Source organism: Crinia signifera, chromosome 7 (genome assembly GCF_055691185.1).
Source record: "Crinia signifera chromosome 7, ASM5569118v1, whole genome shotgun sequence".
NCBI classification, from domain to species: domain Eukaryota; kingdom Metazoa; phylum Chordata; class Amphibia; order Anura; family Myobatrachidae; genus Crinia; species Crinia signifera.
Genome location: NC_139223.1, coordinates 178,189,437 through 178,203,817, shown reverse-complemented (window position 1 = coordinate 178,203,817; position 14,381 = coordinate 178,189,437). Strand labels below are relative to the sequence as shown.

The window sequence follows — 14,381 nt, the reverse complement described above, 5'->3', positions numbered from 1 at the left end:
TGATCGAATAAAAATGTTGGGTGTGCAAACCTTTCATCTAGGGCAGGGATGGGGAACCTTCGGCCCTCCAGCTGTTGTGGAACTACACATCCCAGCATGCCCTGCAACATTTGTAGCAAGGTCACGTAGCAAAAAGGCAGTGGTTCTCAACGTCCTGAGGATCCCCCCCTGCACGTTTTCCAGGTCTCCACACAGAGTCACAGGTGAAATAATTTGCTCCACCTGTGATCTTTAAAAATGTGTCAATGAATAATGAGTGCACCTGTGCACCTGCCGGGTGGCCTTGAAAACGTGCGCTGTTGGGGGGGCCCTGAGGACCGAGTTTGAGAACCACCGCTCTAAAGTAAAATCAACCCATGGTCCAGAGAGCATTAGTCCCCAGTTGGGTCATCCCACTATTCTGTCCTATACAAACGTCCCTATGGACTAGTATGGGAAAGTGTGCTCTAATTAACAAACTTGTATGGCTTGGAAGTTCTAGACCTATATTAGTATATATATATATATATATATATATATATATATATATATATATATATATATATATATATATATATATATCTGCCTCTGGAGAAAAGCATAAGAAACAATTGCCGATAGCTACAGTACCGTGTCTTGGACAACTAATAGGAAGAAAAGAGAAAGCATTGACCCTTAAGCGTTCGTTTTCACGTGCGTACAGATAAAGAAACGGTTTGCTGCACTATTTTATACCTTGATGATAAATGGGCCACCTATGTAAACTTTTAGGTTGTGGTGATTTGAAGCATTAACCCTCTGAGTGCCAAGGGAATTTTTTTTTTCAATATAGGCGTGCAAACTGCCAAGCAAACATTTATATTCATCACAACGTCCTGTAATGTTTACCTTATATAGGAAATATAATTTTTTTTTATTTGAGTTGATATAACAAATGTGACACAGATGTTGGTGCTCAAAGGGTTAAATACTACAATGCATCATTGACCTTATATGGGCTGGTACTGACAATACCACCCTAGACATTTAACGCGGCATAGTGATGGGACAATGTAATATGAAGAAGTGTTTGCTTGTCTGCATATACATACATGTATGTTTATTATATACTGTATACAGTGTATATATATATATATTATATATACATATATACATACACACAAATGAATGTGTGTATATGTGTGTGTGTGTGTGTGTGTTACTGCATCAAAGATTCCTGCATTGTTGAAGCCTGAAACACACTGAGTGTAGTGTAAAAATGATCAGGGTGCAACGTGGTTCAGTCCCAGAGAGGGAGGCAATGCACTGACACTGCGATTTTGTGCAGCCAAAAACTCCTATTGAGTCAACTATGCTCCAAAAAATGAAGGCTCCTTTGTGAAATGACCTGGGCAGTGGGTATTCTGTTTCCCGACAGACTACAAACCTACAGACTGAGTCATGTGGACCATTCGAAGTAGGTTACCTTCATCTGGGAAGATTCAGTGACTTCACTGGTCATGTCATTTACTGCGCCCAATTATTTCTGTATTTATTTATGTTTATTGATGCGTTTATTATTTACTTGTATCTGCAACTCGTGAACCAGGAGAAAGTTCCCAGCAGAGGTAAGAAGGTATCCCCACACTGGGCTCCTGTATGATTTGGTGGATACAATGTTGCAGGAGTGCACTTAGGGGAGAGTAGGTTTCCTGGCCATAAGCATGGGGTACAAGCATTTTAAGCAATTGTTTTTTTGTTTGTTTGTTTTTTAGTCATTTTGCCATTTATGGTGCAAAGTGCATCCTTACCTAGCAAGGGTTAATCCTCCGGGGATTGCAGTAGCTGGACAAGTTTGCAGCCGAGGTTGGGAGCCTGTGGCTAGTTAGCCCATCCTTCATGCCTGAGGACCCATTTTTTTCAGCAGGGGAAAGTGCAGAGGTGCCCCCGCCATAGCACCCAGCACTATAGGAAGGAGCAGCAGTCGCAGGGAATCCCTGGGGAGCCTCAGCCGGGCTCACTGGCAGAACATGACTCCCCCAAAGCAGAAAGGCAATGCAATAAATCCACATGTGAGCACGGGCTTCATGATGTCCTCATACTGTAGCTCCCGGGTTAGCAGTCCAGGGTAGGATATATCCCAGCTGGATGGGTTTGCCCCCTGTCACTTGCAGCTGAGGAGGTGGCTGGAGTGTGTGTGCTCTAGGATTGCAATAGCAGGCAGAGCAACAGCAGCAGTGGAATAGCACTGGGCTCATACCCAGACTGGTGCACCTTCAGCTCCATGGCACAATCCGGCTCCAGTGGCCGCCTACAGACAGAACCGTGCACCATGCACAATGACAGGGTGAAGGCAGAGGCATAACTTTTTGTTTTCCTCTTTCATAAAAAAAATTCTATGCAGACATCGCTTTCCAGGCTGCAGAACGGCAACAGCACAAGCGGCAGCCTCTTACTCAGACGGGAGCCCAGGAAGCATCAGTGCAGGGACAGACCATTGCCCAGCAGTATCCAGCAGAATGGTGAGTGGCTTCAGCACCCGGAGAGATCAACACTTGGCAGTCTCAGCACCATGGACAGCGCCGGTGCAGTGAGCAGCCTGTGGGATGCGGTCAGGACTCCGGTGCAGCAGGAGAGGCTGCGTTCAGCACCATGGACAGAGGCGCACTACTGCACCAGGCGTGCTGCGCTCTGGAGTACAACACGCGGGCTGTGACAGCAGCAGCAGCACTGCCTAGTGTGTGACAGTGACACACATCCCCCCACCACTGCACTCAGAGTAACACACAGCAGCACTACTGCCTAGTAGTGTGTGACACTGACACACATCCTCCCCACTGCAATAACACACATCAACAGCACTGCCTAGTGTGTGACACACATCCTCCCCACTGCACTCAGACCACCACACAGCAGCAGCACTGCCTAGTGTGTGACACACATACCCCCACCACTGCACTCAGAGTAACACACAGCAGCACTACTGATTAGTAGTGTGTGCCACTGACACACATCCTCCCCACTGCACTAACACACAGCAACAGCACTGCCTAGTGTGTGACACACATCCCACTGCGCTCAGAGTAACACACAGCTGCAGCACTGCCTAGTGTGTGACACACATACCCCCACCACTGCACTCAGAGTAACACACAGCAGCACTACTGATTAGTAGTGTGTGCCACTGACACACATCCTCCCCACTGCACTAACACACAGCAACAGCACTGCCTAGTGTGTGACACACATCCCACTGCGCTCAGAGTAACACACAACTGCAGCACTGCCTAGTGTGTGACAGTGACACACATCCCCCCACCACTGCACTCAGAGTAACACAAAGCAGCACTACTGCCTAGTAGTGTGTGACACTGACACACATCCTCCCCACTGCATTAACACACATCAACAGCACTGCCTAGTGTGTGACACACATCCCCCACCACTGCACTCAGATTAACACACAGCAGCACTACTGCCTAGTAGTGTGTGCCACTGATACACATCCTCTCCACTGCACTAACACACAGCAACAGCACTGCCTAGTGTGTGTCACACATCCTCCTCACTGCACTCAGACCACCACACAGCAGCAGCACTGCCTAGTGTGTGACACACATCCCCCCACCACTGCACTCAGAGTAACACACAGCAGCACTACTGCCTAGTAGTGTGTGACACTGACACACATTCTCCCCACTGCACTAACACACAGTAACAGCACTACCTAGTGTGTGACACACATCCCACTGCACTCAGAGTAACACACAGCAGCAGCACTGCCTAGTGTGTGACACATATCCTCCCCACTGCACTAACACAGCAGCACTACTGCCTAGTGTGTGACACACATCCTCTCCACTGCACTCAGAGTAGCACAGAGCACTGCTTAGTGTGTGACACACATTCTCAGCACTGCACTAACACAACAGCACTACCTAGTGTGTGACACACATCCTCCCCACTGCACAAACACACAGCAACAACACTGCCTAGCGTGATACACACATCCTCCCTACTGCACTCAGAGTAGCACACAGCAGCAGAGCACTGCTTAGTGTGTGACACACATCCTCCCCACTGCACTAACACAACAGCACTGCCTAGTGTGTGACACACATCCTCCCTACTGCACTAACACAACAGCACTGCCTAGTGTGTGACACACATCCTCCCCACTTCACTAACATAACAGTACTGCCTAGTGTGTGACACACATCCTTCCCACTGCACTAACACACAGCAACAACACTGCCTAGTGTGATACACACATCCTCCCTAATGCACTCAGAGTGACACACAGCATCAGAGCACTCTTAGTAAGACGCAGCAACGCTCTGATATGAGACAAAGCAGCAGAGCACTTAGAGCAACACACAGCAACAGTCTATGACACACAGAGAAGTATAACACTCAAGAATATGACAGCAGCAGCAGTCTAGTGAAACATTCAGCAACAGGTCACTCAGATTTACCCACAGCGGCACTGCAGCGACACACACAGCAGAAGAGCACTCAGTAACAAACAACACTACACAGCAGCAGAAAACTTGCTTACAGCAGAAGAGCAGTGACTGACACACACACACACACACACACACACAGCAGCAGGATGCTCACACACAGAACTATGAGTCATACACAGCAGCACTCTACATGGGCACAGCAGCAGAATGCTCACACACACACAGAACTAGGAGTCATACACAGCAGCACTCTACATGGGCACAGCAGCAGAATGCTCACACACACACACACACAGAACTAGGAGTCATATACACAGCAGCCCTCTACATGGGCACAGCAGCAGAGCATTCTAAGTGACACCAAGCAGCGGAACACACACACACACACAGACAAGGGCAGTCAGAGTAACAGACAGCCCCAGTGTACAGTGACACCCAGAGCAGCAGCAGAATCAGCAGAACACTAATCTCTGCTAGGGTAGCTTGGAACCTACAGCACATGGACATATTCGGACAGGCTCATCTCCGGCCTCTTTAACCCATTCAGACGACTCTGCAATGAATTCTTCTTAAGGGATTTGACTTTATTTGACAATTATTTTTGGTTTTGTGCAATGTCAGCTCTCCCTGCTATAGATGATAATAAGACAGTAGGGCTGGTGTAGCCTGGTCACTACTACGCGTACTGTACATAAGCATAGAACCAGACTGGCCACTGGTGCTTGGTCTACACATATGTGTATGCTCCCATTGTCCATGATCTATTCATATGTATATGTGTCAGTGTGCTCGCCAGAGAGCTGTGCTGCGTGTCAATGAGGGAACAGTAACTTTGCTTCATATCCTACAGTCCTTGTTAACATGCAGAAAATAAATGCTGCCTTTATCAATGCAGACGTTTGTCAGCGTCACCAGTGTTACCAAAAGGCAGGGGGGATCTTAAATAAAGCTAATGTACTGGCAACAGCTTATTGATCTTGTACAGGCTTCTAGTAATGCACACATTATTTCTTATTGCCATAAAGGTTTATTAAATGTTCTCCTTGTTCCAAAAAACACACACTGGTCCCTGTTATGCAAGTGACAATGTTGCTCTTGTCTTCCTTAAGACCAGAATCGGACAGTTCCATCAGATCCTCCAGAGATAACGCAATCTCCTTTGTGATCGAAGATGACACACTGGGCATCTTCTTCGTGTCCTCCCAGGCTCGCCAGTTGTCCAGATGGTAACGCCAGAATCTTGATGGTTCCGTCATTGCTGGCCAGGGACACTAATTGACCTGCAGAGGAGAAGAGATCAGAGGGGTGAGATTCGCAGGGAGGGTGATGCTGAGAATAATGATAGCGCTGCTAGTGATGTGCGCTCAATTAATGTTTTTATTTGAAATAACTTCAATCCAAGCGTGATAAATCAATATAAATGAGACGGGCTGTCCATGCCAGCAAGTAAACTCATAAATCGCCACGGTGGACATCCTGCGCCTATTTATTAGAATAAACCCTTCAGCTACTGCGTTTTCATTCTGTTTTATATTCACGTTATGTGTTATGAACAGGACACAGTAATAGTCTCAGCTCCGGCTCGTTTCAATTATTTATATTTCCAGTGTATAAAAGACCCTGTGACGCGCATTTTAATCAGTTAACCTCCATTTATTAGAAACGTCGAGATAATACAAGGAAATGGTAACAAGAGTTACCCCGTGTTGTCTGTTCTTCAGTAACTATAACCTACGGTAGCTAAGATTTGTTACAGAATGTTTGGCACTTTACGGTTTTGCAGATAAGGGTTGTTTTCATTATTTCGAACACCATGCCAATAGCATAATAAATTGCATTTAAAGTGTACTCTGGCTTTTCCTATATATTCCTTTCATCTCTTAAATATTTTAACAGTTCTCATGATGGAAAGGAAATTTTCAGGAAGTTATTTGCAAAGGCTGGCCTAAAATGCCCTGCACTGGGGCTCTGGGCCGAACTGAGCTACTGGGGTACAGGGGAAACCTCCAGTGGCTCCCACAGCTTGAGGGGCCCACCCCCTCTTCTAGGTAACAGAACAGAATGATAATTATTATGCATGCACTAGTAGTATTTAATACATATTTATTAAGCGTCCCAGACTATACACTTGTTAATGGTTGGCCAAGCTTCTGTGGAAGTTGGTCACACCCCCTCTGGAGACTGGCCACACCCACAAGTAAGGGCCCCTACCATGGAATTCTCCCAATGGGTCCTTGATGTCCAGTCTGACACAGGGGAGGATCCAGACTTTTCGTTTAGGGGGGGGTTAATAATTAATACGGACTCACAGCCCAGGCACATCAGCAGCTCAGCAATCAATAGATCTAGACTGTAGCAGACAATATAATCAATGTAAGATCTTTGAATCTGGTACAGCTGCCATACAGGAAATACAACAGCGGGGCAAAGTGATCACAGCCACACAATGCTAGAGAGGGGTGATCGCCCCAAACCCCCCCCCCCGGATCTGCCCATGGTCCGACACTGCTGTTGTCTGTAGATTTTATGCTTAGTGAACATTTAGATATCTATTTATTCAGCAATTCTGCCCTTAAAATCAAATATTCCTTAAAAGTGCCGATATAGACAGCAGGATATATCTATATCTGTGTAGACAGCAGCTAGCAAGCTGATTGGAAGATGTCACAGACCATTTACACATCTGAGCACTGGCTGATTCTAGAGATGGGCAAAGTGACTCACTAAAGAGAGCGGCGATCGATTGCGTGCTCAGTGAAGAGATTCGGTTATTTTGAGCGACTCACTTTGAATAAAAAGAATGGTTATTTACGGTTATTTCATCTGATTCTAGTAATGTAAAGCGAATTTCGTACATTAATCTCACAGGTGTCTATTTTCACCTATTTTTCTATTTATCCTGACACTTTTTTAAAGCAATGCAATACTCTCCAGAGGCAGTACATCTCAGCTGCCACAGGTGGCAGTGCTGAGCTCAGACATGGTGTGGAGTGGACTCCAGTGGTCACTGATTCATACAGATTCATACACCTAAAAGAACCTGTTCACTCAGGAACGACCCATCTCTAGCTGATTCCCAAGCACAGATTAGTGGATGGCTGTAAGTATACATCAGTCACAATAAAAAATGGTGTCCCATTGGGTCTGACAACATTTCATAATAACCAGTGCACTCAGCGACGATGGGGGGCACAGAAGGGGCAAATCTATGGGTCACAACCCAAAAGAGAGCTAAGATAAGAGTGCTCCTGTATTATAAAACCACCAGAGGTCAGCATTATGCAGTTAAGGCAATAAAGTCAGAGCCTGGAGGTGGGGCAGGAACTACATACCCTCCAACATGACCCATTCCATTAGGTACAAAATGCTCTGTTCCTGGACTTCCCTGCCAGTGGCAGTTACAGAGGTGGCGCTCCAGTACAGTCCAATATTCAAAGAGGGGAGGTCACATTAACTGTCAGTGAGTCCAGGACAGTGATGTTTAGGGTGGCAGTAGGTGTGGCTCCCCTTTTTGAATATTGGACTGACCTGCAGGCTCACATCTGTAACTGCCACTGGCAGGGAAGTCCAGGAACGGAGCATTATGTACCTAATGGAATGGGTCATGTTGGAGGGTATGGAATAATACAACCATAACGAGCAATCTGGGGTCCCTACTGTAATGCTGTCATATGCTGTAGTCATAAAGACATCAAAGATTGTGGGTAAGTATAGAAAAACCATAATACAGTAGGTTTGGAATAGTAACGCCACCCCAGGTGCATTGTGGTCTGTATGGCAAATACACCAGAGATTTGAATTTTTAAAACCACATTAGTTGCATAGTATAACCATGGCCAGAATTGAGTAGTATTAGCTACAGTAATATGCATTATATTCTGGCTAGAAGGTGGAACATTGCTGTCTGTCCTGTATAGAGCTCACTTAAAAATGCCCTTAATTGTATATTGTTTATTAAATTGCGCTATGCAAGTCACCAATGCATTTCTCTTCATACTATGGACTAAAGAATCCTTTCCTCATAGTAATCCTTTCCGCATAGTAATTCTTTCCTCATAGTAATCCTTTCTGCATAGTAATCCTTTCCGCATAGTAATCCTTTCCTCATAGTAATCCTTTCTGCATAGTAATCCTTTCCTCATAGTAATCCTTTCCTCATAGTAATCCTTTCTGCATAGTAATCCTTTCCGCATAGTAATCCTTTCTGCATAGTAATCCTTTCCGCATAGTAATCCTTTCCTCATGGTAATCCTTTCCTCATGGTAATCCTTTCCGCATTGTAATCCTTTCCGCATAGTAATCCTTTCCTCATAGTAATCCTTTCCGCATAGTAATCCTTTCCTCATAGTAATCCTTTCCTCATAGTAACCCTTTCCTCATAGTAATCCTTTCCTCATAGTAATCCTTTCCTCATGGTAATCCTTTCCGCATAGTAATCCTTTCCTCATAGTAATCCTTTCCTCATAGTAATCCTTTCCTCATAGTAATCCTTTTCTCATACTAATCCTTTCCGTATAGTAATCCTTTCCCCATAGTAATCCTTTTCTCATAGTAATCCTTTCCGCATAGTAATCCTTTCCTCATAGTAATCCTTTCTGCATAGTTATCCTTTCCGCATAGTAATCCTTTCCGCATAGTAATCCTTTCCTCATAGTAATTCTTTCCTCATAGTAATCCTTTCCTCATAGTAATCCTTTCCTCATAGTAATCCTTTCCTCATAGTAATCCTTTCCTCATAGTAATCCTTTCCTCATAGTAATCCTTTCCGCATAGTAATCCTTTCCGCATAGTAATCCTTTCCGCATAGTAATCCTTTCCTGATAGTAATCCTTTCTGCATAGTAATCCTTTCCGCATAGTAATCCTTTCCTCATAGTAATCCTTTCTGCATTGTAATCCTTTCCTCATAGTAATCCTTTCCTCATAGTAATCCTTTCCTCATAGTAATCCTTTCCTCATAGTAATCCTTTCCTCATAGTAATCCTTTCCACATAGTAATCCTTTCCTCATAGTAATCCTTTCCTCATAGTAATCCTTTCCGCATAGTAATCCTTTCCTCATAGTAATAGTTCCGCATAGTAATCCTTTCCGCATAGTAATCCTTTCCGCATAGTAATCCTTTCCTCATAGTAATCCTTTCCTCATAGTAATCCTTTCTGCATAGTAATCCTTTCCGCATAGTAATCCTTTCCTCATAGTAATCCTTTCCTCATAGTAATCCTTTCCTCATAGTAATCCTTTCCACATAGTAATCCTTTCCGCATAGTAATCCTTTCCTCATAGTAATCCTTTCCGCATAGTAATCCTTTCCGCATAGTAATCCTTTCCGCATAGTAATCCTTTCCTCATAGTAATCCTTTCCTTATAGTAATCCTTTCCTTATAGTAATCCTTTCCTCATAGTAATCCTTTCCACATAGTAATCCTTTCCTCATAGTAATCCTTTCCGCATAGTTATCCTTTTCTCATAGTAATCCTTTCCGCATAGTAATCCTTTCCTCATAGTAATCCTTTCTGCATAGTAATCCTTTCCGCATAGTAATCCTTTCTGCATAGTAATCCTTTCTGCATTGTAATCCTTTCCTCATAGTAATCCTTTCTGCATAGTAATCCTTTCCGCATAGTAATCCTTTCTGCATAGTACAGGTATATCCATCACACTAGAAAGATCTCTGCATTGTACTGAGGCCACATAAATGCTGCCTGCACTGTACAATGGTAACTTGCCTGGCCTTACAGTAGACATTTATATGGCTGTGTGTGTGTGCTGTTATCATGTAGTGTAGGGTCCTGCAGTATCTGAGAGGCCGTGCTGAGGCCTGGAGGCTTATCATATTTTTGTAAATATTAGTAACTAAGAGCTCTGGAATATCTACCACCATGTGGTTTTTCAAATCTTATTACTAATGCCCCTTGGTGTGCTGGGGGGAAACATGTTTGGTGTGTCTCTCTAGTCTTGATTTGAACGTTTACAGAAAGTCTATGAGAATGGGGGCCCATGTGCTGAGATGAAATCATTACAATAATCTTCATCTGCAAAGTGAAACATTGGGTGACATGTAATAGGATGAGAGATTCAGGAAGTGAGAGATTTGGTAAGAAATCCGCAGGTTTTTTAAAGCGGCGATCATTTACAATGCAAAACCAGTTTGATTTCGAAGTGTAAATGATTGCCACTTTAAAGAAACTGGAGATTTCTTACCAAATCTCTCATCCTATTACATGTGATGTCACCCAATGTTTCATTTTGCAGATGAAGTTTATTGTAATGATAATTGGGCTGGGTGACTTGGAAAACCAGAACTGTTAGGGGTACGTGAGGACCAGGATTGGGAAGATAAATAAGGGATCTCACAGCTGTTGCGTCACTCGTGTCAAGAACGGACAATAACTAAAGAAAGACAACAAAGGATCTATTTATTATTGGTGTCATGGAGGCACCATAAACCCCCTTTGTATATCGCAGGGATAACAAATCATTTTTATTGCATACTTATCAATAGTCCTCTGCCAGGACAGGGTCTGGGAATAATTTATTTAATAGCGCACATGTTACACAGCGCGAAGCAGGAAACGTCTCATGTATGCACATTAGTCTCTGCCCCAGTACAGCGTACTGTGGACACACAAAGGGAAATCTATTTAACCTACCATTATGAGTTTGGAGTTCAGGAAGAAACTGGAGCACCCAGAGGAAACCCCCCACAACATTGGGGAGAACATACAAGCTCAACACACACAGGCCATGACCAGAAATGTAGCTCAAGACCCCAGTGCTTTGAGGCAGTAATGCTAACCATTATGCCAACCAGGGTTGGTGTAAGGCTTCCCGGGATCCTAGGCAACCTACTCCCCCCCCCCTCCAACCCCACACCGCCACCACTGGCCACTTTCCAGCCCCTCAGGTGAAAGCGTGGAGGGCGCTTCTTAGAAGATCCACAACCAACACCTGTATTAAGTACAACATGGATGTCTTCCTCATACACATGCATCATATTTGGATAAGCAGACCTGGGGACTAATTCAGGTTGGCTCATTAAGCAGTGGTCATTCGAGCACCTTAATGCCGCCCTGCTGAATGGCCGCCCCCCACGGCGCCCGAATCCCCTCCCTGAAATGCGAGCGCATATGTATTCGCTAACACATCACTTTGCATGCGGCCGCTTGCAGGAAAAGTCTGCCTCCTCCCTCGAATTCGGCCCCATCCGATCACTGTTGAATCACCCCCCTGATGCCTTTAATCTGCACCTGCAGGGTTAAATCAGACTTGTGTATGAATGACATTATACCCAGCTTCATTTCCCCGCTGCTGCTGAATCCAGTCCAGCACCAGGCGATTCTTACAAACCCTTCTAGAGTCTCATCTGTAATGATAGATATAGCTTTCTGCTGTTGTAAACACATTGTAGCATAAATATATCGGTACAATTACTTATGATGTGTTTAGCCGGGAAAATATACAGTTTTCTGAAAATTGTTCTTGTTCATTCACTATGTGAAATAAATATCCTGCTGCAAATCAGTTCTGTGATAGGACTGTAAGTCGTCCCACACTCTGTAGTGATATACAGAGGCAGGCGAAGGATCTGGTAATCAGGAACACATCTGCCTGGCTCACCGTGCCTCTGGGTGACCCGCAGGTCTTAGTGTGCTGTGAGGAGCCAGGAGTAATCAACAATCAGACTGCTCATTATGTACAGGAATGGTGGGAGAATCCGGGCATGTGCTGGGGGGGGGGGGCACCCAATTTGTTATGACCCAGGTAATTTTCTTATGTATTGCCGTGTTTCCCTGATAATAAGCCCCACCCTTTTTTTCTGGACACTGATCTTTTTAAAACTTGCTGGATATGGAGAAAGGGAGCTGGGGGGTGGGGTGGAGAGTTTGTAGGCTAAACACTGTCACAGCTCAAAGTGGAAGTAAAAACTGTCACAGCTCAAACTGAAAGTACACTGCAGAATAATCAATGAGACTGCAAATTTGCACATTAACAATCATCTCTGAATCGGGCCCTTAGTAGATTTATCACATGCAACTCCCGGGAACTGCAGGCGGCGGATGCCGGAGAGGGGACCAGGGAGCAGGGGACGGCAGCAGGGGGAAAGGGGGGGGTGTGTTCGCAACCAGAGAGCTGGGCAGAGGGATGGGGGGGGGGGGGCAGGGAACCAGAAAGCCGGGCAGGGGAAGGCGTAGCATCAGCAGTGGGAGCACTGGAAAAAAAAAACATACACATTAATGGGTAGCTACTGATTGGCTGAGACCTCTCTCCCTGGCTGAGAGAGGTTTTAGCAAATCAACAGCTTCCTATTCATTTGTATGGGCGTTTTGTTTTTTAAAGTGCTCTGCTCCCACCGCTGGCGATGCCCCCCCCTCACCCCACCCCCACAGCCTGTCTCTCTGGTAGCCGGCATGCCCCGCCCACTTCATCCCCCAGCCCGGCTGCAGGCTGCACATAAAATTTTGCAAATCTTATGTGCAGCCCGTCCGACCTCCCAACACCGCTGCGATGCGCACGGGACCATGCATTGGCTCGGACGGGATGTCTACATTCGATTTTGCCTGATTTCACGGACCAATTCATCCGAATCGGGTAATATCGTGCTCAAATCGCATAGTGTATGGCGGCCTTTAAATAAACATTTATTCATTAGATTGAGGCCAAGTGGTTGATGCTGTTGGATATACTTCATTTACATTCCTCCCAAGCTATTGTGATCAGTAAAGTGCTGATCCAACCCATACGAGCGCAATACCCAGCCATGCATCAATACATGGTTTATTAGCAAATAATAGATTTTATGCTAATATAGAATCTCTCTTTTGGCCTGATTCAGACCTGTTTGCAACGCTGCCTATACTATAAGCCCAGCTAACAGATCAGAGCCGTCCGCTAACCCCGCTGAACAACTTACACTGTTGTTCCGAAGCTTCAGAGCCACTTCCGTAACCCGATACTACCGTCTCTTTTATTTGCGCTCTGCCTCTTAGCGTTCCTGTAATGGGAAATCTTCCTCCCAACACTTATCTGAGATTTCCATTTTCCATTTAAATGACTTCCAGAAAGTTCTGCACTCGCTGCCGTACTACAAAGTGCTCAATTCCCCAATGAAACCTTCCAATTACCCCTTTGTCATAACATATACAGCTATATTCTGTTAAGATGGAACTATTAAAATGATAAAATGGAGTATTAATACGCCAGGTGTTGTCGCCGGATCAGACAATGGGACTTGCGTCTCTCAGCTTAGCGTGACGCGCTCGGAGATTGGTACCCAACATGAAGTTATGTTGCACAGGTCCTTGTTTTACAACATGTTTAACAATGTGAGAAGATATAGACCAAATTTCCCGGAGCGGTGCACAGACAATGTGTTTCATCCATTATTCAAATAGCACAAAGTAACACGTGAACCTGCTGCATTCTCCAACGTGTGATGTACTGACTGGCAGAGGACGGTGGGAACAAGCAGTCTGCTCACTGCTAACGAAGACACTCGTTACCGTCACTGCGTGTAGGGCCTAATTCAGGTCAGCTCGCTAAGGAGCGGTCATTCGGTGCTTAGCGAGCCAACCTGAACACCACCCCGCCAAACGGCCTCCCCCCGGCACCCGAATCCCTTTCCGACCATCAAATTTTTTATCCTACCTTCAGAAATAAAAATCAGTCTAAACTGACTTTTATTTCCTCCGCAAGTTGCCGAAGACGGGGCGGGTGCTGGCATCATGCAAGACACCCAGCATTTTTCATGGGGACACCGATAAAAGGCTAGGCATTCCCCTGCTTCGTGCTGTTGTCCGGTGTTCCCTATCCCTTCCTGGTCTGTTGCCTATCCCTCCTTGGCTTAAGCCTGTCCCTTCCTGGCTGTTTCCTGTCCCTCCCTGGCTGTTTCCTGTCCCTCCCTGGCTGTTTCCTCTCCCTCTCTGGTCTGTTTCCTATCCCTCTCTGGTCTGTTTCCTCT

General features: G+C 45.3%; 2 protein-coding genes and 1 long non-coding RNA gene across 6 annotated transcripts in view; 1 reads left to right on the top strand and 2 right to left on the bottom strand.

Annotated features, from left to right (window-relative positions):
• VWC2L (von Willebrand factor C domain containing 2 like) overlaps nucleotides 1-3,491 on the bottom strand; it is a 122,756-nt gene extending 119,265 nt beyond the window's left edge. For 2 of the 4 annotated variants that reach the window (XR_014450850.1, XM_083154492.1), the window contains exon 1: nucleotides 1,770-3,268. The gene's annotated coding sequence lies outside the window, so the exon portion shown is untranslated. Of the gene's footprint in view, nucleotides 1-1,769 lie in introns of all 4 variants that reach the window. The other 2 variants (XM_083154493.1, XM_083154491.1) reach the window with 2 other exon arrangements.
• Nucleotides 1,770-14,381, top strand: part of LOC146020900 (uncharacterized) — a 26,727-nt gene continuing 14,115 nt past the window's right edge. The window contains exons 1-2 of the long non-coding RNA XR_014450851.1: nucleotides 1,770-2,480; nucleotides 5,534-5,729. This is a non-coding gene — a long non-coding RNA (uncharacterized LOC146020900). The remainder of the gene's footprint in view (nucleotides 2,481-5,533; nucleotides 5,730-14,381) is intronic.
• Nucleotides 4,976-14,381, bottom strand: part of SPAG16 (sperm associated antigen 16) — a 713,525-nt gene continuing 704,119 nt past the window's right edge. The window contains exon 16 of the mRNA XM_083154490.1: nucleotides 4,976-5,704. Within this exon, the coding sequence (XP_083010616.1) occupies nucleotides 5,529-5,704 (176 nt within the window). The 3' untranslated portion in view covers nucleotides 4,976-5,528. The remainder of the gene's footprint in view (nucleotides 5,705-14,381) is intronic.